Source organism: Amblyomma americanum, chromosome 10 (genome assembly GCF_052857255.1).
Source record: "Amblyomma americanum isolate KBUSLIRL-KWMA chromosome 10, ASM5285725v1, whole genome shotgun sequence".
NCBI lineage: Eukaryota > Metazoa > Arthropoda > Arachnida > Ixodida > Ixodidae > Amblyomma > Amblyomma americanum.
The window spans coordinates 36,756,320-36,781,662 of record NC_135506.1 but is presented as its reverse complement, the minus strand read 5'-3'; the positions used below and the strand labels follow the sequence as shown (position 1 = coordinate 36,781,662).

General features: G+C 49.1%; 2 protein-coding genes across 3 annotated transcripts in view; one reads left to right on the top strand and one right to left on the bottom strand.

Moving 5' to 3' along the window:
- Positions 1 to 25,343, bottom strand: part of LOC144108200 (uncharacterized) — a 224,423-nt gene that overhangs the window by 113,297 nt on the left and 85,783 nt on the right. The gene's annotated exons all lie outside the window — the stretch shown is intronic.
- LOC144108022 (uncharacterized) lies at positions 2,775 to 6,841 on the top strand. 2 transcript variants are annotated; one of them, XR_013309462.1, is made up of 4 exons: positions 2,775 to 3,460; positions 3,838 to 4,028; positions 4,423 to 5,296; positions 6,016 to 6,841. XR_013309462.1 is itself a non-coding variant. In XM_077641291.1 (3 exons), the coding sequence occupies exons 2-3, from the start codon at positions 5,070 to 5,072 to the stop codon at positions 6,119 to 6,121; spliced, it is 333 nt and encodes a 110-aa protein (XP_077497417.1). In that variant the 5' UTR covers positions 2,775 to 3,679; positions 3,838 to 5,069; the 3' UTR covers positions 6,122 to 6,841. The 2 variants fall into 2 exon arrangements, 1 of the variants encoding a protein (XP_077497417.1); XM_077641291.1 differs by having other exon boundaries at positions 2,775 to 3,679; positions 3,838 to 5,296.

Genomic DNA, 25,343 nt, shown 5'->3' with positions numbered 1-25,343 from the left:
CAGGAACCAGTTGTTCAGGAGAGGGTGTAAATTTGTCGTTTGAAGGCTTTCAAGTCGTCTGCGACCGCGACAGCCACATGAGGTGTATGAAAATGCTTGCCCACTGCGATTCGTACATATTGCTGGGAGGCTCGGCGACGTCAGGCCCGTATGCCTTATATATCCCTCGGAGCTCCCCTTTTGGGCGTTGGTTCCCGACCTTGGTGTGTCCGCCATCGTACTTCTGAGTTATATATATCCCAGCAAGCTCAGAGGTGAAGCTCAGGGACTGCTACCCGTTGCAGACAGCCGAAGCAAAGAGACACCCGCCGTCGTTAGGAAGGTGAACCCGTCACAGAGACGTTAGCAGAAGCAGTCGAGCAAGAAAATTAGATCCAAGAGCGGAATTAGCCGGGCCAGTTGTTTAAGTGACGTTGTTTAAATGATAGGCTCCGAGAACACAGCAGAGATATCAAAGACAGCACGAGAAAGAATCTGCCTGAACACGTGGCCACCTGCAAGTGCACCGCAAATCTTGACAAAAGCAAAATTCTTAGGAGATACAAGGAACAGCTTGTGCGCAAATTATTCGAAGCGCACGTCATTCATAAAAGAGGAGTGAAGTCCGTGAGCACACCTGCTATCACTTCGAAAAGAAAAGAGATTAGTTTCCTTGATTGCTAAGAACGCGGGGAGTCTTGCTGCTTGGTTTTAAAGTTTTTATGTTTTTATGCTGTGGGCGTGACCCTGGAGTATAAATTACGTCAGTGCTATTTATGTGTTAAGAAAATAAGATGATAGCCCAAAGAGCTAACTAGCAACACTTAAGTCTTAGCTAGTTGGTTGTAGGGACATAATTGCACAAATGCGGACTGGCGCGAAGACACGCCGACAAACACACGGATAGGACAAATTGCCGGGCTAGTTGGTAATGATCCATTCTTGTTGACAGCGCGTTAAAGCACAGGGACAGAAGAAACACAGAGGACGACGTCACAGGCGTCACAGCGCCTGTGACGTCGTCCTCTGTGTTTCTTCTGTCCCTGTGCTTTAACGCGCTGTCAACAAGAATGAAACACACGGAGACAGAACTGGCGCCAACTACCAAAACTCGGCAAATACCAACTATCAACTCTGTTGGTAGTTTGCGCCATTCCTGTCTCTGTGTGTTTGTCCTCATGTCTTCGCATTCGCATTTGTGCAAGAGCTAACAGAACGGCCACTCGGCCGCATGCAGAAGAAGAAATCAGAAACATCGAACGCATAGTGTCTGGCCGTTTGGATGCATTATGCACAAGTGTCTCTATGGTTTTCGAAGGCGCTCCGTTCACCCTGCGGAAGTTGGAACCCATTAGGTTTTTGCATTAACACGAAGGGACTCGAAAATGGTTCCTATTCTCTTGGTCCGTTTGTTTGAAGTGCAGGGTAAGAGGAATACGGAGAACGTCGCCCAAGCTCTGGAAATGCGCGGGCATGGCGAAACTTGCGCGTCTAAAGCAGTCTTGGTATCACTTTATCGAGCCGCGCCGAGGGCAGACAAATAAAACAGAGAAAAAAAGTATGGCCACAAGAAACGTGACGACGCACGCGCCGTCTGCCCATGGAAGCAGCGGCGCGGCACAGTGCACTGTCACTGTTCCCGGCCCCTGCACCCAGGGCGAAATTTTCTATCGCTGATAAGTGCGTCAGCGCAGAGCGTCTTCGAAAAGGCCTGTAGCCGACAGTAACGCGCATGCGCCAGCGGCTGATTCGAGGGGTGAAAAATGCGACCGACACAGAGATCGCCGTTATTCTTCGTTGGTGCTAGCCGCGTGAGCTTGTTTTCGTCGCAGAAGCGGCAGTGCTTGTGCTTCTGGATGTGTTCTGTGCCCGGTGCCAGTGGTTTGCTGTCGTCTGGACCGTCTACCGGAGACGCCGCTGCACTCACGAGCGACCGACGACTGCCGAGGAATACAGCTCCGAGCCAGGCCGTCGGCATCGAAGGTGAGTGCGGGGCAAGGCCTCGCGGCGAGGGCGACGTGTCCGTGAAACCTGGTTTGGGGGTGTTAGAGGAAACTTAAGCTTCACTCGCACTGTTTCCGCGAGCATTGAATAATAACTAGGAGCTACACGCTGAGTGTAGACAGGTTTCATGGGCTGTCGCCATCGGGTTTCTTGTTCGTGACGGAAGCGTGGTGAGCTAGGATTCGCGACGCACACAGCTTTAGGCTTAGCTTACAATAGACAGGCCAGCTGTAGGAATTGAGCCAGCGAGGAACCTTCGTATACAAGGATGTCTCACCTAAGACTTTCCATGGATTTTTAAAAGTAGGCTTGTCGAGTTAGAAGAGCGTTTTTTTTTCGGCGCAGCATTGTCAGCCTTGTAGTACATGAGAATATAGCTAAGACGTGCTAACGAGCAGGCTGGTTAACTAATATTGAATAGCTAACTTTTTATCTAATTGTTAGGCTCTTTAATTATTGAGAGGCTTGTAGCCCACCGTAAGCGATATCCATTTCAGTTTTTAAAATTTCGAAAGCGCGCTCTTACCCTCGGCGCTGTGGCCCAACAAATTTGCCCATTTCGACGAGTTACGTGCACTGGAGAGGTTGCTTCGCCTGCAAGCTTCTCGAAAGCGCATGTATACATTGGCGCGATGTGGCAAAAATTTGTTGGCATACAGCTCCGAGGGTAACCGCGTTTTCGAAATTATGAAAACTGGTATGGATATTACTTGCGGTGGCCTACATCTCTCAATAATTAAGGAATCTAACAGCAATAGCTAGTTAACTATTCAATATTAGTTAACCAAACTGCTAGTTAGCACGTCTCAGCTGTATTCTGATGCATTACAGCGCTGACAATCGTATGCCGAAAAAATGCGCTCTTGACTCAAGAAGCTGATTTTTCAAAATCGTGTAAAGTCTTAGGTGAAACCGCCTGTGTGCCCTGCTTCGCTCGCTGCCTCAACGGGGTTTAGATTTGGGAGCTCGCTGCCGTTTCCGTCACGAAAAAAAACTCGTTCCGAACGGCGTTGCGCGCCCAAGCCATTATGTCGATCATGTGGTTTGTGGCCGTACACGGCGTCCGGAAATTCTCGCCAGCCTCGTCCAGCAACTCCGAAGAACGTACGCTGCCTGCGGTCTGCGGCACATCGTGTTTTCCGCCTCAGCCAAGGTCTGTTCGCTTTTCTTACTTTTTTCAGCTCCGCGGCGCAAGGCTTCAGTCACGCCCCTCTCCTCCCACGGTGAGTACGCATGCAACTGCGATATGCTTGCGTGTCTAATCTTTTTTTTTATTTGCAGATGTGCTCACTCCTGCCTTGTCACACTTGATCCGACGGCACTGGTGCGCTTCGGCCCGCGATGACATCTGGCCCGATATGCCAGCTGCGGGTCGTGCAAGGTTCTTTTCGTGTGCACCCTCTGCCTCCAGTCACGAAAGCTGTACTGTCGGCTGCTTTGACTGCACTGCATCGCAGCGTCGTTTTCTGCGTTTTCGGTAAGCAGGACCACGAATTACCGAAACGAAAAAACTGGCATGGCTGCAGGTGAAAGCAGTGCCCCCTGAGGCTGTATCACCATCAGGTGCCGTTGATGGGGGTCTAGGATGCAGTTTAGTGGAAGCTTCGACAGTGCAGCCAGTGTACAGTGTGACCCTCGGAAAACTTTGGAATGCCCACGACATCCATGGTTGCAAGAGGAGGGCTTGGTCTGTCTGGTTGGTGCACGTTGCTGGAATCAATTGAGCAGCGCTAACAGACGGGGCGGATGAGAACACAGATACACGCTGTGTTCTCTACCGTCCGGTCTGTTCGCGGTGTTCAGTCGTTTCATTCCATGGTTGCTTTTGGCAAAGGTTCCTTTTTGTCTTTGCAGATATGCCGGCTTGGGGTCTCCCTTGGATAAGGACAGCAGGGAGCCGCCTCAGCAAGTGCGAGCTCAGAACTCTGGTCTCGGTCTGGCGTGCACCCCTTCCTGACTCGCATTGCTGCTGCCTCCCATCACAAACGCTGTACTGTCGGCTGCTTTGACTGCACTGCATCGCAGCGTCGTTTTCTGCGTTTTCGGTAAGCAGGACGGCGACTTATCGAAACGAGAAAACTGGCATGGCTGCAGGTGAAAGCGCTGCCCCTGAGGCTGTTCAACAAGAGACGCCGATGAAAGGGGGTCGAGGATGTAGTTTAGTCAAAGTTCGCGTGGCATACGCCACGCTTGTCTCCGACAGTGCAGCCAGTGTTGTGGCCTTCGGACGACTTTGGAATTCTCACGACATTCACGGTTGCAAGAGGAGGGCTTGCTCGGTCTGGTTGGTGCGTAGTTGATGGGAACGACTGAACAGCGCTGGCAGACGGGTTGGAAGAAAACAGAGCATGTGTCTGTGTTCACTTCTGTCCTGTCTGCGCTCTTGAGTCGTTTCCATCCAAGGTTGCCTTTTGCAAAGGTTCCTTTTTATCTTTGCAGGTATGCCGGCTTAGGGTCTCCCTTGGACCCGGACAGCACGGTCCGGCATCCATGCACCACGCAAGATGCGCAATTCCTGCCTCACGTGCGATGCCTCCTCCCTCCACAAGAGCTTTATCTGCTTACACGTCTGTGTGCTACGAGTCTACAACAGTTGATGGCCCACATATCACTCGGTCTGTTCATCCTGAATTCCATATAAATTCCTCTTTTCGCGCTTGTCTGTCTTGTGCAGTCATTCCTCAACACCTTTACGTGCTAATTACTTACCTTTGCACACTTTCAAGGGTGCCTCTTGACCATGCAAGGTGGACGTCAGTTCGGCTCTGTTGCGGTGTGCAAGGTTACTTTTCTCATCAGCGCAGCCATTCCCGATTACTTGTACGTGCTAATTAGCTATCTTTGCACACTTTCAAAGGGGCCTCTTGACCAGGCAAGGTGGACGCCAGTCCGACTCTTTTGCTGTGTGCAAGGTTGATTTCTTCTTTGAAATACTTTCGACCATATTTGTCTACTTCGCTTGTTTTCCTGCATTTATTGTTTCCTTACGTATTTCACCTGTGCGTTCGTATCTGAGCTTCATTCTGTCAAGAGTTGGTGCACGAAGGCCTACCGACCGGCCGAGGACACCAACGCTTTCCACGCTGATGCTTCCTGTCAACGCAACGAGGGCCCCCGAACAAACTCCTCTGGGGGACGTCGACGCGGTGACCTGCTGCTCCCGGACTGTTGTCGCCGCTGGGATCGGGCTCCAGTGTTCAAGCTCGGAGCTACTGCCGATGAGGCGCGCATGGAGCTGCCTCTGTCCTCTGTCCCTGTCCTTGGCCATCGACGATTGGAGGCGGCGCGTCGAGGCCGTCAGTGTCTACCCCAAGTGAGCATAAAACGTGTCGTTTGCAACCGCTTTCATGACACTTTCACGGTTTGCATATTTCGTGTATTTTTCGCTCTGTTGTTCGAACTTGCATGTTTTTTTTCTGCCTTCTGCCGTGCCTTCATTTCGTCGAGGCTTTCTCCCCTTGAAGCCGACTCCTAGGCATCGAAGCCTAAACTTTCCGTTTCTTTGTGAGCGCTTTTTCACTCTCCCTTTCCTTGTTTTTGTTTTGTTCACCTCAAAATTGCTTTACATCCCTGTAATGTAGTACATACAGCCTGCACAGCCGCTACACTCAAGGTCCACCTGAAGCGCAAAATCCCCATATGCATACCATAAAACCCCACACCCCTAATCCCTTCACTTGCACCAGTTGACTGCTTACTGCATCTGGGTACTCCTACATTGTCAGAGCACCGCATTACTTTATCCGCTTGTGTCTATACATGTATTATAGATGGATGAGCGACCATGCTTGACGCATGCTTACTGTACCCCCATGACATCCCGTACCCTTTGCCACAGAGTAAATGTCCGGTAACCCGTCGACCGCACATGCCAGCTATCCATGAAATTCGCCTTGCCACAAAGGCGACTTCATATTTTTTTCCTAAAGAACAAATTTGCTGGGGCCTAGCAGCATATGGTGCATGCTGTGAAGAGTGCGCGCGAATTTCCTGTTCGTACAATTTTGTTTACTTCGTCTTTTGTTACTGCAGGTGCACTGCCACTGGCCTACCTGTGCACTACCCACACCAACTGCACGTGCTGTTTCCTGTGTCGTGCTCAGCGTCTTCTGAGACTTCACATCTGGCCCTGCAGTGACAGCCGCGTGTCGTGCAAGATGTCTTCCTGTTCCTACTGTGACGTGCCAGAAGCATCTCGCTTTCCTGCTCCATCTTCAAATGCGCGCCGTTAAATGACCGGCATTTATGCGACGCCTTCGCTGCGTCGTTCAGCATGTACGTCGAACTATGTGCGTTGAACAACTGGGCAGTGCATAGTTTTATCCCTCTTCAGTCCAGTGTTTCCTACCCTCACTTCCCTCAGTGCTGTGTCGTTTTCCTGAGAGTGACCTCCCAGTGCTCCAAGCGCTGTCACGGACCACTCCCATTCCACAACTGGACAGTCACTGTGCGGGCAGCCCTACCATCCATGTCCCTCCACGGCAGTGCAGTGTTCTTATTGTGCGGTGTTGTGTAGTGTCAAGGGGAGCCTCCTCTTGTGTTCACTACTTCTAGTCCTCATCAGTGAAGTCCTACCCGACAAGCGCCCTAGACACCCGCCTGGTGTGTGTGTGTGCCCAGTGTTGCCTTTCTCGGACCCCCCCCCCCCCTTTCCCCCCTTTCCGGCTCTGAGCAGTGATCCCCGCAGAGGGAAGCAGAAAATAGAGCCACTCCCCACCTACACTGAAGCGACATTGGAACAATGTGCTCTACCGTCTTCGTCTACCATCACGACACCTGACTCTGAAAAAGAAAAATCTGTTTGCCTTCTATCGCGACCTCTTTCACAAGGACAGCCAATAAATCGTTTGCACAGCAACCCCGTACGAGCTTCTTGTCGCCACTTCTATGCTCGCCGGCCCCAGCCGGCTTGAGCGCGTTGTGGTTGACGTGGCTATGACGTTTCTCAGTGCTTCCTGGCGCTGCAGCAAAACTGGTAAGATGCCCTTTTTTGTTCATAGAAAATCCGCTCCACAGTCCGGACGTCTGAGACGTATGTTCAAAAGTAACCTCTTTCAAATGTGCATTCAGCGGCTTTCCATTTCGCAATGTTTTTTTTTCCTAAAATAACAAATTACAACGTTCGGCTTGTACAGTTCACATGCAGACCTCACCGACGTATCTTTAGCGGAAGAAAAAAGTAAAATAACCAAAAAGGTTCGCATCACGTACAATTTAGTAACTTCTTAAAATAATCGCATCGTGGTATCAAAACCTACAGTAGGCTTGCCGCATTCCATGCGATGCAGCATGTGACACTTAGTATTAAGCAAAGAGGAGACTTGGGTATTATCAGCTGGAGTGTGACGATGAGTACATAGTTCTTTAAAAAAATATTTCTTACTTCAAAATTTCGTCAAACTCTAATGATTCTAATACTTCCAATTGATATACGGTGAATAACAGAAGTGGTCGTGTATACGAGTAAAAATCTCGCACCCTTCCTGCCAGATATTTTTTACACCCCTGCTGCTGGCGGTGGTAGTGGTAATGGTTCATGAAGAGAAATAACTAAAAACAAGGAAAATGTTCGTCGGCTACTGAAACTAGGAATTCGGGTGGATATTTTTTGTACTAAGTTCACATATTAATGCTCGCTGAGCGCCTCTATGAGCTCAATCAGAGTGTCGGAGACACCTAGCCTTAGAAGTGTCTCCAACACTCTGAATGAGCTCATAGAGGCGCTCAGAGCATTAATATGTAAACTTAGTACAAAAAATATCCACCCGAAATCCTAGTTTCAGTAGCCGACGAACATTTTCCTTGTTTTTCGTTATTTCTTTTAGCCGCCACAGTGTCGGAGCATCAAAGGCTTTCAAAAACCAAAACTGGAAGAAAAATCATGGTGCGCCTGGGGTTCGAGCCCTCGGAGCGTTGAAAGCGGACAGATAACGTACATAGAGCAACCAAGGATAGACTCAAAATTCCACCGTTGCCAAAGAACATGCATCCGGTATTTCACGAAGGTAGACGCAAAGGTAGGGCTGTGGCCCTACAGGGCAAATTTAGAGGTAGATCCGATGTGCTTTACACGGTCGCTGCGGAATACGATTGCAAGGCAGCACACGCAGCAGTAGTGGTCCGTGAGAGTGCCGACCCGGTCTCGTGCTGCACCGTTAAAACACAAGTGCAACTGAAGCAGAAGTTGTCACTGCTCTAGCAATAATACAAAACGGTACAAGGGTGATAGTGAGTGACTCTAAGGCAGCCATTAAGAATTGTGATATGGGCAGAACCTCTGCTGCAGCCACCAAAATTCTGAGAGAAGGGCAAGTACCATCAGAGTTAATCTCACTGATCTGTTCCCCGGCTCATCAGGGCCCGCGGGGGAACGAGAAGGCGCACGCGACCACCCGAGGGCTCACTTTCCGGTCGATCGCCGCTGACGCGCCGCCTCCACGCGAGGGACACCTCCCATCGGGTGACGAACTCACAGCATTCCATGAAATAATTTCTCGTTATAAGCTCGGTCGTAAGACCTACCCAGCAGCAGATAAACATCTCAGTGGGAAAGAGGAACTCATGTGGAGGAAATTGCAAACCGGGGTGTTTCCAAACCCTCAACTGTACTGTAAATGGCATCCAGGAGTCTTTAATCCTAGATGTACGCACTGCAAAGAAGAATTTCAGATCTAAACATGGTCCGGACTCTAACGACCTGAATAGAAATGTACAATCCTGGGAGACCTTATTGCTCAACCACGAAGCAGAACAATAACGCAAGTCTCGCCCTGACCGCCGCCGAGTCTCATGGGATTCCGGCCGACGGTTAAGGGAATGAATGGGGTTTAGGCTATAGCCCTCTCCTCCGTAATTTTTGATGGGTGCAAATTAAAGTTATATCTCTCTCTCTCTCTCGCTGAAAGGCTCATTTAGGCGATGTCTTTGTGACTGCTACTGCTGCTGCTGTTACTGATAGGAAAAAAAAAAAGTGCACGGGCCTGCCTACATGGCTCAAGCCGAGCCACGATCGCTGCCGCTTGCTGAAAGTAGGAGAGTAAAGATTAAATTGGAGTAACACGGACAATTGAGCGAGTTGGTACATCCCTAACTTTAAGAAATTTCCACAGTTCTTTTGGATTACTCTGAATTTTAGCCCCTAACTCCTTCATGTATCTTTTTTGCGCAGCTTTATTTTTAACTTTTATGTCTGTTCCAAGAGCACGTACCTTTTCAAGAACTTTTGCGTCCCGGTATTTTTTGTACGTGTTTAGGAGACGACGCTTTTTCTTAATCAATAGTTTAGTTTCCTGAGTTACCAACGGCTTGTCCTTGCGCCGCTTAGCTGATATGTTTTTGAAGGGAACATATTTGTCAATGAGCACATCAAGCTTCTGCTTAAATATGTCCCACAGCGCAGTAGCATCGAAACGCTGGCTCATGGATATGAAGTCTTGTAAATAGTTGGCAAGCTCGCTAGATAGTGATGAGTAATCGCCTCTATCATAGAAGAAAATTTTCCTGGGGTGCCTGTGTGGCACTGAAGGCTGGGTCATTGGCACGTGTGCAACGACACAGTCGTGGTCACTGATACCTGGGATAATATAACTATCGCGCACAAGTGAATCTCGGTTAGAAAAAAGCAAATCTAGAACAGCTGTGTCTTTAGCTGGTTATTCTCCACGACCAAGGAGAGAGATTGCGGGTCCCAGCTCACCTGTTTTTCGGACGCGGCTCGACCTCCGCTGCCCAGGGGAGGGAAAGGCGGTGATCTGCTCCTTGTTCCTTTCGGTGAGGTAGAGCTCTTCCTCGTTCTGGACTTGGATGTGGAGCGGGACTTGGCACGGCCTTTCGCGTTTAACCGCTGCCGGCTCCGTGACTCTCGGTGGGACGGCGACTGCTTCTACTCCGTTTCTTCTTTGGTACAGTTGGTGGTAGTGCCTGGTTGCTTGCTGCCCGAGCGGTTGAAGCGAATCTTGCATTCCTTGCAGCCCGTAAAGCGTGATCCGTTGCACAGGATGCATTTGACCTCGCACGTGGGTGGGTCGGCTGGTGGATGATTCTCTCCACATCTGCGGCAGAGTTTGGCGAGGAGACGTACACATGTCGCTCTGAAGTCCGGGCCTCCGACAGTTAAAGCACGCTCCGGCTTTCGCCAAGAAGGGATAGCAGTTGTAGATTGCCCCATAGAACTTAAGTAGCTTGGGGACATTCTTGGTGTTGGTGAAAGTGACGAAGAACGACTTCGTCTTGCCCAGTTGCCTCGCGTCGGAAATGGTGTAGGATTCGCTCTTGTTGCAGGTTTAGAGGTCGTAGACGATCTCTTCTCTGCTGATCATAGATAGCGTTGTAGACTACGTCTCGGATGGCTTTGTCGGGTTGGGCTATGGAGGCTTTCACCAGATACGTCGTCTCTCCGACCAGTAGGGAGGTGATCTGCACGTAGCGCGCCGCGCGCTCTTCCGAGGGCGTACTCACGGTGAACGAGTTGTTCAGGGCATTTATACGGATGATGTCCTGTTGACGTAATGCTTCCACGGGAAGTTTCAATATGGCGCACAGAAGGAAAAGGAGGAGGCCCACGTTGTGCTTGCGAAGGTCTAGGCCTCCGTTGGGTCGGAATATAACTTTCAGATCTTGGTTGGGCAATTTCGGTAGCGGAGCCGGGCGCTTGAATTTAGGTAAAGTGTGCGAAGACGACTTGCCTTTTTGGGGCTGGGCTGGTGTGGCGAGGCCGGCCGGTGGCAAAGACTTGAGTAGCGAGCACGTGGCAGAGACGGCTTGTTCCAACGAGAACGAAGCTGGTGCGCTGGCTTGTGGGTCGTAAATGCCCGGGTCCATCTTGGATCAGTAGCAAACTCTTCGGACATGATGTTTTCCCCTTCGACTTTGTAAGCCATGCTGCTTCAAGCCGGCTTGGCGTAGAGGGAGGCCATGGCAGTGCACGAGTAAGGAGGTTAGGCGCCTGGCCTAGGCCAAAGCGTAGCGTGCCCGAACTAAGCCTGGCACGAGGCCATGCGAGGCGTCCGCCCCGCGTTTGGAGCAATACTTGAAAGTTTCACGCAAAATTCTGGTGCTAACAGATTGGCGCGCCTACCGCGATCGATGACGGAACTGTGCTCAAATTGCAAGCTTCGGGATTGTTCATAAACGCCCAATCGCCAGGAAACAACATCAGTGATACAGATGCATTAACCAAAATTCATATATACAACAGCAATAAATTAAGAAGTAAGAAGCAAAAAAATTATTTTCATGACACAATAGCAACATACGGCCGTAGCTTTCATTAGCTGCTTTCAGGTGGCACAGCCATCCGTAAACACCCAGAAAGTGGCTACTGAGACTAGTCACTCTTTCAAGCCGAGTTCCGTAACTAGTATAATCTAAGACCTCTGCTAGAAAGGACTTGTGCATTGTGTTGACTGTTCAACGATTCCAGTTTTCTGCTCTGCGGTCACCGTTGCCCCGGACTGTGCACGTGCTTACCCTGGAGAGGCTGCCTGGCACCTCCAACCAGGTGCTCCTTCGTCTCGAGCACCTCGCTCTCAAGAGAGCGGCCGTCATGATTAACATCACTGTTAGTATGTCACCACGTCTTTTTCCGCGCTGCCGACGGTGTTATCTTGACAATATGAAGCGGCCAGTGTTCAGACATATACCACGTTCTACTGCGCATCGCTAAATTATTACAATTAAGCAAGTATTCATTCATTACGTACCTACGCGCTGCTGAATGACTGCAGAAAACCTGTATAGGGGTAGAATAAGGGCGAAATGGACAATTTGAATGTAGTTCATCTTGAAAACAAAACTCAGCGCGAACGGACAAAGGACAAAGAAGCGTAGACACTGCAAGCACTCTTCTCCGTCGATGTGCGCTGGATTTTGGTTTGTTTTCAAGATGACCATATTAAAGCATGATATTTCTCCCGCCATGTTTACTTCCCTGCGCTATAGGCAAACAATACAAAAAGAAAATGTTACACTTGGTGAAAAAGCAGAACACATCGATTGGTGACGAAAACCGGAGAAAGGAGCTTTGATGAATCAGGAGAGTTTTAGTAGTAAAGAGACCGGCAGGTGCTCACATTTGCAGCCACCTGTAGAGAGTGGAGTTCGAAGCTAAAGTAATCAGCGGACACTTCTTTGCGCGAAGCACACACTCGTGGCTGATAATCAACCGTGCCCAGAAGTACCACTGGAACCCGTATGCTGGAAATGTTGGCTAAGCCGACATGTCCATTCCGGTTTGTGTCGATTGGATAGAGTTCCAAATTCTGAGCTGCGGAAACCGGTTGGCTTGTCTTTCCTTTTATGTCATAACGGATTAAAAATTAGTTGCCATTGCATAAATAAACGCAGCGCAAAATTGATTTACCGCAGTTTGCCGTCTTTGGAGCAAGAGAACGCGAACAATTTAATCCGCCCCATTTCGCACTCTCACAATACAAGCCCAGGACTTCAAAAACAGCGCCGAGTTTCCCCACAGAAGTATCGGTCGTCATGTAAAACTTGCGCCCTCTTCAAGCGCACTGTTTAGTCCTCTTCTATATATATAAACTCTAAAAACTGGTACTCTCCCAAAGGAGTAAATCGTCTCTTGTACTCTCTGTGATCACTTTCTTCGCTTTTAAAAGGCAGCAGAGTTATATCGTCACACCTATACCATACGTCCGAGGTATGGCATACGTCCGTCATTGACTCCAGTGTGCGTAAATCAAGAGATTGCCGTTCGAGCGACAGAAAGAATGATTCACGTGAACAAACACTTTTAATGAATACCTATCTATAACCCTAAGCAAATACTGTCTTCTAACTGCCACAATTTCTGCGGAACAGCTATGCTTCTCTCGTCAAATGACAGTGTTTTGTGCCGTTTGCTGGGGAGGGTGCGGTGGGATTAGAGGGGCGAGCTGCCATTCGTGTCTCAATGCACAAGCATTATATCCTTCACTGGCAACAAAACTCGCCGCCGGCGCTGACCACAAAAAGTGGTACCAAAACTCCCAGATGGCGTAACCGTGGTATCAAAAATCTTACGAAAGTGTATGGAAATTCAACCCCGGACTTATAGACTGCGAGGCGGGCACGCAACCCATGAGCAACAAAATGGCGTTGCTCCTTGGCGAACAAACGGGAACCTAGCATGTACGTTGCCTTAAAACTGAATGCTAATGAATAGGTGTGTCGTTAGAAAGGAAGGGAAAAAATTAAAATAAACGAATATAGATATAAAAAACCAAATGCTTTCGCATTCAAAGCACATAAGCAGTCTTAAGTGTCCTAGAAATTTTTTGTACATCTGATCCGGAACAGTGGACTTTCGAGAAAAAACGCTTTGCAGACAAGGGCGAGGCTTTGACTCTGCGGAAAAATTTCCTCTAAATCCCCAAATCGTTCACGGTTCGCCAAAGAAGCGCGGTGGAAATACTGCATATTGCAGTGTTAATACGGTGCGAGCTCTCGACGTAAGCAAAAGTCAAGGTACATTGTCTGTCTGATGCAATGAATTATGCGGCTGGGCGCCAGGGATCTTCTTCCGCAAAGGGCGGCGTTGAACATACCAGGCGTCATGAAATTGCTTCGGAGTAAAGGTTTTCTTCGGTATGCAGCTTTTTCCTGTGCTGTTTCATCGTTTAGTGAGCTATGCCTACTCTAACGTGGCAGCGGCCTGTTAGTAACTGGTCATCTGGACCCAAAATGCGCGCAGGCAGAAATCTGGAAACCCGAAGTGCACAATATAAATTTGATTCAGAGTAAAACCATTCAAACGACGTAGCGGCGTCAAAAATAAGATGTGAGCGATAGTTAGGCCGCCATATCTATGCACACGGTGAAGTGTAAAATTGGTTCAGTGTTAAACCACGGTCACTTGATCCAAAGCGTTGCTTATCGGTTAACCGGCCATGGTTAAGTAGTGACAACACTCACACAAAGTTTTCTCCCCATTACTTCATTCGTCCAAAATAGCGAGCCTAGCAGTTCAACCTTTTTAGATTATAACAATGAAAAATTTGTTCTGTAACTGCTTACTACTGATAAAGCGTTACGTTCAAAATTAAATTGTGGCAAGCCAAAACTAATCAGCTATGGCATATATTCGGGTGTTTTGTTTCAACCTTCGTTTACAATTTCTTCAAATTACGATGCGGCACTCCTCCACCCCCTCCCTCCTCATAGGTCAATAATAATCAAACAATATTCCCCTATTAGCCGGTTCCCCCGCCAAAGAGGTGCGAGAGAGAGAGAGAATGATGAACGCAGAGGCAGGAAGGTTGACTAAGTGACGCCAGTATGTTGCCCTACGCGCTTTGCACCGTAGCTTTACCCGCCGCGGTGGCTCAGTGGTTAGGGCGCTCGACTACTGATCCGGAGTTCCCGGGTTCGAACCCGACCGCGGCGGCTGCGTTTTTATGGAGGAAAAACGCTAAGGCGCCCGTGTGCTGTGCGATGTCAGTGCACGTTAAAGATCCCCAGGTGGTCGAAATTATTCCGGAGCCCTCCACTACGGCACCTCTTCTTCCTTTCTTCTTTCATTCCCTCCTTTATCCCATCCCTTACGGTGCGGTTCAGGTGTCCAACGATATATGAGACAGATACTGCGCCATTTCCTTTCCCCAAAAACCAATTATTATTATTATTATTATTATTATCACCGTAGCTTTACAAAACTTTACTGGTCATTATCGGAGTTTTCCAGGAAAGAAGACAGGTGGTGGCATCTTGGTGGGCTTTAAAGTCACGCAAGGCAGAGGTCTATTAGAGGTGCCATAGTGGAGGCCTCAGCTTATTTTCGACCACCTAGGATTTGTTAATGTGCACAGCACAAGAACGCTTTAGCTTTTCGCCGCCACTGAAATGTGGCGGGATTCGATCCTATAGGGTGTCGAGCTTAGTATCGAGCGACGAAGCCCCTCAGGCTCCGGGCCAGTTTGGAAAGAAAGCAAGAAAAAGTGTTGCTAATAAGGTGTGAACGTGGGCAATCCCTATACTGCACAGCCTGCAGCGCTGCATAAGCCATGCTTTCTTCATGCCTATTTTTTTACAACACTCAAGGCAGTTGCAGTCCTTTGGTGTTCGGCTGCCGAGCCCAATGTCATCGCATAGAATCCCAGCAGTGGACGATTTGTTACAATGAAAACAACATGCAAAATCGGGTCAGTGCTGTGCGATGCCCAGCGCACGTGAAACACAGCTGGTCCGAATCAATCTGGAGCTCTACCCTAGGCAATCGTCACATCTCATGTACGTAATATGGACGCTAAACCACACATAACATTGCCATACTATCTCCGCTTGAAGTAACAAGTCCAAACACATATTTGGCGCAGGTGCCCGTTATTTGAGAAATCACTGTCCTCAGTACCCTCTGTCGTTGTTACGAACAAAAAAAAAATCAAGTGGCAGGTTCAAGATTGGTAGTTCGAAGATTGTCAGCTGGAGGAACTGCAAATCTGAAATATTAGTGACAGCGGCTAGAGATGATTGTTCACAATAGTTTATTGATTTATCGTTGTTCGCAGCGGCTTCTCAAATGCTGCCGGCTGGAAAACGTGCAGCCGGTCACTCTGGCGGCCAACCAGTTCCTTCCGCAAGCCACTCGACAGCAATGGCCGACGAGGCACAACCAACTGCCGCTGCGCACGAGCAGAATACATATGAACACTCCGGAGATGCGCACGGAACCGGTAACCGGCGACGTTTTCGTGAACCTCATTCAGAGGCAGATTGCCACATTTCTGGCCAACCTGGTTGTCGATTGAGCCGGTACTAGGAAGGATATCGTTTAAGTTTATGAAAAAAACTCGCCAGCGGTTTGTAACACTTTTTAACGCGAGATTCATCGACAACTGTTACCGGTGGTGAATGCGCAGTTCGCCGAGCCGGGCGCCTTCTGCACGCAGACCCGCGTGGAGCTAATATCAGTTCACGCTTTTGCATGCAGAGGGCGCCACTCCCTTTGTCCTTCTAAATCCCTGTTCTTCGTGTTGCGCCAGCGACATCGCAGAACCGAAAAACCTTCTCCTATCAGCTTTCACTGTAAAATATAGTATTTAAGACGAAAGCTAAACTTTGAGGCACCGTAGTATCCTGAAATAGATTTGGATGTCCAGCGCCGCCGAGTAACTCCCGCTTTACAAGTGAGTTCAAGATTTGCTCTGAACTGGTGCCAGCCTCTCTGGTCCGAAATTTTATTTAGGATACTGGTCTAGGTTTCTACCGTGCTCCAGCGGACGTCTACGGCCGGGCAACCGAAGACAACGAAGGGCATATTCAAGGACCCATCGCTTGTGTTCTGAGCTTTGCTGAGAACGGCCTGTCATGGCTGAGCAAAACGGGCTTGCAATCAAGTGTCTAGAGAGGTTCAACGATGGAGAAGAAGACGGGGACGAGAGCAGAGACAGAGGACAAAGGTTTTCGTTTCCTCTCTCGTCCTGTAAGTTCTCTGGCCTGTGATGGACTTTAGACAACACCGGCTTACTTCTTGTAAATAAACCTATATCTGAATGCTCGTTGCTGATATGGCAGATTTCACCTCGTTTAAACTAAAGATTTCTGGGTCCTTTACGTTTCTTGAAAACGAACTGTCGTGACGGCCAAAGCACGGCACGCCGAACTGTACGCTTAGCTGTACACGTAAAGTCACACTAAAAATACACAGCCTTCAGCGTATCCGATGTATATTACTACCCCCCCTCCCCCCCCCCCCTCCCCCCCCCACAAAAAATGAAGAAACCCTCACCGCATATATATAAGGCGTAGTAGCTTGAACACTGGCCAGCCAAGAAGAAACAAGCGCCCTATGGAAACATGCAGTTTCTTTGGAAAATGCGAGTTCATGAATGTTCTTTCTGCCGGGTCAGCTTCGCCTCTCTGCCGAAAGAACACGCTGCCAGCACAGGCTTTTGGTGGCAGGCAGCATCCAGTGCCTGTTACGTGTTTTGTTTCCATCTATATACTACACATTTCACCCTGTCAGGGGCCCAGGCAGTGCAAACTTTTCATTCTTACGGCAACAGTTCTAACTGAACGCACGAAGAGTGCCCTTAGCCTGACCTGCAGCCACAAATGTGCGCTCAATTTCGTTCTTGCAGCTCACTAGCAGGGGTGGTGGTGGTGAAAAAACTTTATTAAGTAGAGCAAGCCTTAATCTGTACGCCCATCTTAAGAAGGCGTTCATTCGACCTGTGCTGGGGAGGTTGATGGCCGTCTTGTACGCCTGACGGATGAGGCAGTTGACTTTGTTCTCCTCTACTCGGGAGAGGAAGAGATAGGGCAGGGAGTATACTACCCGGCTAAGGACGAAAGCCTGGATCAGGCGGCGGAGGTCGTGCGGTGTGGGAGGGAGGTGTGAATATAATAGACAGGGGGGTGTAGGCCAATGGCTTCAGGAATGTGACGACCGGCTAGGGTGGAGGAGAGCCGATCAAGTTGGGCAGATCGATGGGCCTCGGTGAGCTCGGCGAGGGTGTTGTGTACGCCCATCTTAAGAAGGCGTTCATTCGACGTGTGCTGGGGGAGGTTGAGGGCCGTCTTGTACGCCAGACGGATGATGCAGTTGACTTTGTTCTACTCTACTCGGGAGAGGAAGAGATAGGGCAGGGAGTATACTACCCGGCTAAGGACGAAAGCCTGGATCAGGCGGCGGAGGTCGTGCGGTGTGGGAGGGAGGTGTGGGTATGATAGCCAGGGGGTTGTAGGCCAATGGCTTCAAGAATGTGACGACCGGCTAAGGTGGAGGAGAGCCGATCAAGTTGGGCAGATCGATGGGTCTCGGTGAGCTCGGCGAGGGTGTTGTGTACGCTCATCTTAAGAAGGCGTTCATTCGACGTGTGCTGGGGGAGGTTGAGGGCCGTCTTGTACGCCAGACGGATGAGGCAGTTGACTTTGTTCTCCTTTACTAGGGAGAGGAAGAGATAGGGCAGGGAGTATGCTACCCAGCTAAGGACGAAAGCCTGGATCAGGTGGCGGAGGTCGTGTTCCCGCATGCCTCGGTGTTTGTTAGCGATTCGTCTGATGAGGCGAACGGTTTGTTGAACGGTAGCAGTGAGCTTGGTGATTGTGGCAGTGTTCTTGCCATTGTTCTGGAGAACCATCCCCAGGATGCGAACTTTGTCTACCTCTGGTATGCGGGTGGCATCAATGGTGACATCGATGCCAGGTGGGGGAGTTTTGTCCAGTCTTCCCCGAGGGGGGCGAAGGACCAGAAGTTCCGATTTTGTAGGAGAGCATGCAAGGCCGACCTGATGGGCATAGGAGGTCACCACATCTGCCCCGCTTGTAGTGTCTCTTCAATGGTGCCGACATTACCCGTGGAGGTCCAGAGGGTGATGTCGTCGGCATATAAAGAGTGCGAGAGGGCGGGAATGGCTGAAAGAGCCTTTGCCATGGGGATGAGAGTTATATTAAATAGAAGCGGCCCTGGGGGTTACCTCGGCTACCGAGGGTGAAAACAAGGGAGGAGAGTGAGCCAAAAGTGATTTCAGCTTTGCGGTGGCGGAGGAAGGCTGAGATGTACTGATGGGTACGAGTGCGACAGGGCGTCCAAGGTTGCTGAATGATGTACATTGTCGAATGACTGTTTTCGATCCAGGGCCAGGACCGCGCGCGTGCGCCTCGTGTTTCGGGGGTGGAGGACGTCTTCTGAGAGCTGAAGCATGATATCTTGGGTGGAGAGGTGGGGACGGAAACAAACCATCGTTGGGGGGAAGAGGAGGCAGGGGTGCGTGCATTTTCATAAGAAAGCGCCATAAATATTTCCTGAGAAGCTCAGCGTGTACACCTTGTGCACATCAAACTCCGAACCTCGTGGATCCGCGACACATGGGTGTTGTAGATTAGGAAAACCGCATCACTGCAGTGTTAAACCTCGTAGCAAATGATTTTTCACTCACAGGTAACTGTGAGCAGAGCGAATAAAGTTTTAACAGCAATGCACACAAGCGACTGAGGCTGACAAAACATTGCGCATAAGCTCAGTAAATTAAGGCAAGTTATCTAGCGTGCCGCAGGCCGTGGAGACCTTTGCCGACGCCAGCCCATTCCACAGCATTGGACTGAATGTCGGGGTCATCGCTGCGCCTTAGCTTATCCCATGCTTCTTTGTAGGGATCAGGCCAGAGTTCAGCGGTAGGCTTACGGACTTTGCATGCGCAGATCATATGTTCGTTTTTATCTTTCTGAACACAAAAGCGGCATGACAGATTGGTGAGGCTGTGGATTGATTTATGGCTGCTCAGGGCATCGGTCATATTTAAAAAAGCACTCTTCCTGCACACACCAATGACAGCGGCTGCGTCACCACATTCTGATGAAGCCCGGTAGGCGATTACCAGTGCAAACCAGGCCATGAAATGTGAAGTGAACAATTTACACCTATAGCGCTTGGCTTATTTAGTCAACAACTTTACAGCTCCACACGATTTGTTTTTATCAACATTTCTTTGCCTCTTTTGATCAATATTTCATATCTCAATGAAACATTCTCTTCCCGTTACTAGGTTGATATTCGCAACATAAAAGCACAGAGACACTTCGCGATAATTGTCTCAAGTTAACGGAAGTGTAGTGGTATGTGCAAACTGCCGGTGCTGGCGATGCCTTGCAGGCCACTTTCACTCTGTTCATAGTGTTCCTTGAAATTGGCTTTAAGAAATCGCACTCTCCCAAGCTGTTCCCTACCACGTGGCCGCCGCGGTATACACTCGATCCCTCGCCCGATCATCGAGCCCGACCAGGCAGATTGTTTTAGTTTGGCACACTTTATGGGGGTTTGTCCCAAATCGAATCAGGCTATGAGGGACGCCGTAGTGAAGGGTTCCTGAAATTTCGGCCACCTGGGGTTCTTCAAGGAGCACTAATATCGCACAGTACACGAGTCTCTAGAATTTCGCCGCCATCGAAATTTTACCGCCGCGGCAGGGATCGAACCCGTGTCTTTCCGGCCAGCAGCCGAGAGCCATAACCACTCAGCCACCGCGGCGGCCGAATTGTTTTTCACGTCTCCATAGCGCTTAGGAGGATCGGGTCATGAAAGAACAATTTACATTTGCGTGTGCCGAAGTGCATAACCACTGCAACGAAAAGCGCTAGCATCGTTAATGTGCCGCGGATAGGATACGTGGCTTCGAGAGAGAGAGAGAGAGAACTTTATTGAATCTTATCGCCTCTTGAGCTCCTGACTGAGTCCCTCTTTTAATGCAGCAGTCGTTCCTTCAATCCAGGGCGCGACTACAGCTACCAGCTTGGCACGTTGATACAGGCATTGAAAGAGCCAGCTCGATAGCCCTGATCCCAAGTAATCCCGAGATCTCTAGTGATTAGTTATTTTTACACGGACGAAAATGCGACATCATCAATCAGAGAGCAAGGTTTCATACATGGAGCTTGGGCTAAGCTTTACTAAGCAGCAGACCACGCTGAGAGCCGGCAAGGTTCTCTATTCTGCACAGTTCCGCATGTGTAATCAACGCATTTTCTTTACACCAGGTTTTAGTATTTTAGAGTGCTTACATCGTAGGAGTTACGTAGGTTGCTCGGCAGCTTAGTGCGTTCTGTAACACCCCTGCTGTGCCACTGGGGAGCGTTGGTTGCTGCAGTTTTTAGGGCGGGTATAATTCGCAGGGTTATACTGCGACAGCCTGTTCATCCCAGGAGGTGCTTTTGTGTCTGAGCAGTGTTTTCTCTACATGCTCCGCTCATAGTCAGAAAAAAATGAGTGGCGGCAAAAGATCGGCCCATCAAACACTACCACAGAACCATAAACGCGAAAACTGAACTTAACGACTCAACCTCTCCAGTGAGCCACAAACTCCTGTAAACCAGCTACGAATTCAACACAGAGATAACTACACAGAAAATTCTTTAGTGAAGAGAACTTCACTCTGACGCAGGCCACAACCATGAAGAAAGCAGAAAAGGGGCCCGGCGAATGACTTTAGTTGCCCTTCCGTCACAAGCTGCCACTACCAATATTGGAAGAGCAAAATAATTCACAAGCATTTACAGAAGTGGTAAAAATCGATCGAAGAATGAAAGTATTGCCTCGCTTTAGCACGCGCAAAGTTCTCTTCCGAGCAGCAGCCATGTGCGCAGGTTTCGTCTGCACAGTCTACAGACAAGCCTGAGCAGCGAGACCTACTACGCAACCAAACAAACAAAGCTTTTCACTTACACCGATTCTGTGCCGAAGCCAATGATCACAGTTCATGGAAAAAAGACTCATACATGTGGCTTCTTTCAACAATAAAACACGGCTCACAACCTGCTTAGCTCAGTTCTGACGGGTTTATTGCTCTTACGGACTAAGACAGCGCTCACCTTGCCAGCCCCGCAAGTGTCACAGTGAAGCTTTATCTTACATAGTGTCAGCCTACTATGGAAACACGTTGTCACCCAGGCCTCCCTAGAGGGCCTCCGTGAGTACGCTTCAGAGCAGACTTGATGACTTGTCCAGAAAGGGTGCCGCACTGAAAGCATCGTTCTACTAGGGTGTAACACGTTCTCTCTCAACCCAGCCTCCCCAGCAGGCCTCCGTGAGTGCTCTTCACAGCAGACTGGAGACTCCATGGCTTGTCGAGGTAGGGTGCCGCACTGCAAGTGTCAGTGTTCTAGGGTAACACGTTGTCAACCAAGCCACCCCAAACGCCTCCGTGAGTACGCTCCACAACAGACTCGATGACTTGTCCAGGAAAGGTGCCACACTGCAAGCATCAGTCTAGGGTAACACGTTGTCAACTCGGCCACCCCAAAAGGCCTCCGTGAATACGTCTCACTTCAGACTCGATGATTTGTCCAGGAAGTGCGCCGCACCACAAGCGTCACTACTAGGGTAACACATTGTCGTCTCGGCCTCCCCAGAGGTCCTCTGGTAGCAAGCCTCTGACCAGACTCTATTACTTCTCCACGAAGGGCACCACACAGAAAGCACTAGTTTAGGGTAGCACGTTGTCAACCCGGCCACCCCAAAAGGCCTCCGTGAGTACGTCTCACTTCAGACTCGATGACTTGTCCAGGAAAGCCGCCACACTGCAAGATATAAACACACGGAGTTAGCACAGCATGTCATTGCATGTGGTACGGTAGAGCTGGTCGAAGGCTCTGGAGAAATTTCTGCCACATTTTATAGCGGGGCTCTTTAGAGGCATATCGATATTTTTATTCCTTGAGTACCTGAGTACCTGTAAAATGTACTGCTCCCCGTTATAGTCCTATATATTTCGGTCTCGTGCATGGATATGTGGTCACTGCCCTCGTCAAGTAGCTGTCTTACCACTTCCAATAAAACTGCTTGCTCCTACATTGTTAATACGCAATTGTCCTCTTCATGAACAATAGTTATTTCTGGGACAATATTTCTCTTCATCCACTTTTCTGCTTTCCCTCCAGAGGTCCTTGATCGCCATTCAAAATCGTCCCCTAGGTTGCCGAACGAGAAATACTACTAGTCCTTCAGTAAAACACTCTCCGGGGCATGTTGGTTCATAGCTAACAAGAATAAAAGCGCAATAACACGACACAAAGAAGGAGGAAACCGACAGGACAGGCGCTAACTTGCAACACTTTACTGTCTTCATAAACCGGGGTTGATATATACGCGGTGGTTTATGAAGACAGTAAAGTGTTGCAAGTTAGCGCCTGTCCTGTCGGTTTCCTCCTTCTCTGTGTCATGTTATTGCGCTTTTATTCTTGTTAGCTACTAGTCCTAAGTTGTTGCCAATAAACTTTTATCCCTAACTCTTCCCTCTCCAGTTCTATACCATAAATACCTCTGAACACGCAGTGCATATTCATGGATAGCTCTAGTATTCCTGCCTGACACCCTTCCTTATTGGGATTTTATCTCTTTTCATGCGAGGACTGTGCTAATCATGGAACTGCTGCGTTTTTTAAGGCTCGTCTACACTCTTAATCGTTTCTTCACACTTCTTGATGATCTAAATAATATTGTAATTTACGCTGCGCTCAACTTTGACAGTTCTGTCAATTCTATCTATGCAGTTAGAGGCTTTTATGCCCTGGCGCTTGTTTCCCGAGAGTTTGCCAGCATTTTGTCTGGATAGCCGGTCACCTACTTCTATTGCGCACTTTTAACAATATCTTTAAGCTTGTTAATATACTTGAACACTAGGTCATCATCATAAAAACTCAGAACAGTCGTTCTCCAGCGAGACCATGAATTCAGTCTCACTAGTTAGGTTTATGATGTTCAACGCCCCTAAGCAACTCAAACGCCGTAGTGGAGGGCTCCAGATAATTTCCATCCCCTGGTTTTCTTCAACGTTCACTGACATCGCATAGCACATTTGTATAGCGTGCGGTAACAGGACGAACACAGGAAACTTGGAGAAGACGAAAGAAGCGCTTCTTTCGTCTTCTCCAGGTTTCCAGTGTTCGTCCTGTTAGCGCACGCTATGCAATTGAAATGTACCAAATTAACTAGTCAGCCAGAGAAAGTTCTACTACGCATAGTACATAGGCCTCTAGCATTTCGTCTCCTTCGAACTGCGACCGTCACGGCCGGAATCAATCCGGCGTCTTTTCGGTCAGCAGCCGAGTACCATGACCACTGATGCATCGCGGAAGTTAAAAAAAATTCCTGTCAGTACGGCGAAAGCACAATATTTTAGCGCCGCCGAGTGGTAATGGCAGCTGAACCTTCCACCACGCCAACCAATAACAGCTTTGTGGCAAGTGCTTAGGATAAACGAATGGTTTACAATGAGAGAAATGTGAGGTAGGATCACAGTCAGTTCTTGCCAAAAGACACCGTTTTACTGCTGCCACATGACCGCTCTCAGAGGAAGAAGCAAAGCGACTTCGGAGATCTAATCACGCGCGTGCTCATAGGAAGGCTAAAGGAAACCCGCTGGTAGTCCTGGGGGACTTCAAAGCGCATCACACGGCATAGAACTAAAGGCAGAAAGCTTTGGGAAGACATACAATTGCACAAGCCACGCCCTGCAATTGCACAGGCCTCCTCACAGACCCCGCCCTCACAACGAGGCAAGGGACCAGTGCTTCGGCAGACACTTCGGCGGATCTAATCTTTGTTGTTGAAGGAGTCAGGGCTATCTGGTGCAATACACAAGACCTGGGAAGTGACCACAAGATCAGAGACCAAGATTACAATGCCTCTTTCTTAGGCTTACGAGATACGAAAACGAATTGTGTTATGTCCCTGGTTAACTTCTTTTGGCAGGCACCCTGTCTCGTGCACCTGACATCCAGGATAAGGGGGTTGCAGCAGATGACAATGATGTCGAGGTTCATGCCATCTAGGTCTGCTCCAGCTTGGTGAGTGAGAACACAAGGAAGAAACTGGCTGAAGAGACCGTAAATGGCCCAGTTCTCTCAAAGGTCATGAAAGCTCTTATGTACCATCAGCCTCTAACTGGACAGTTCAAGCCCTTTGCCGTAGAACTGTCAGTGACAGGTGGCACACTTTTAAAGGCAGCAAAGTTGTCATACCTCAAGCTCTCCGAGCAAAAATGTTACCCTACGTGCAGGACACTAAGGTGTCAATAAATGAACCACATTGATCTTCACTAAGGTCACACTAAGACTGACGTATCTTTCCTCTTCTCAGCATGCTAACCATGTATCGGAAGCTGTAGGCACGATGCAACGGTTTTTAGTTCTTTGTTAGGACCATATTCCAGAAGCCTCGCGTATAACTTCTTCTTTCCTGAGAAAAGGTTGAAGGAACAAGAACAGAGTGCGCGTAAAGCGTAGTATACTAGGCAGCCTTTGTTTTCGAGGCTACAGTCCTTTCCCAACTGCAGCCGCCGCGGTGGCTGAGTGGTTACGGCGCTCGGCTGCTGGCCCTAAAGATGCTGGTTCGGTCCCGGCCACGGTGGTCGAATTTTGATGGAGGCGAAATTCTAGAGGCCCATGTACTGTGCGATGTCAGTGCATGTTAAAGAACCCCAGGTGGTCGAAATTTTCGCAGCCCTTCACTACGGCGTCTCTCATAGCCCGAGTCGCTTTGGGACCTTAAACCCCATGAAAAATATATACACGAAGATTCAGGGGGGTCCCCTTGCAGGATTTCTACCCACATTCCATGTCAATGGAAATCTACCCAAGCAACCAGATAGCCACTTCCAGCTAAAGCTTTCCATATTTCGTGTTTTTTTTCAAAGCTTGCGCATAAATAGCTTCAAACCAAGTCGGACAAAAACACCTACTGACGGCAATTCTTTGTTAACCAAGCGTGCCCTATAGACATCTGAACATCAACGGGAACAAGGCATGCTTCCACGACAAACTCTAGTAACCGCAACCCTGTCTACTTCTGTACTAGCCCACGCTTCTCCACGGTGATTGTTTTCCGCATGGCTCTCCAACCGTGATGAGTAAGTGCCTATTTTCTGGGC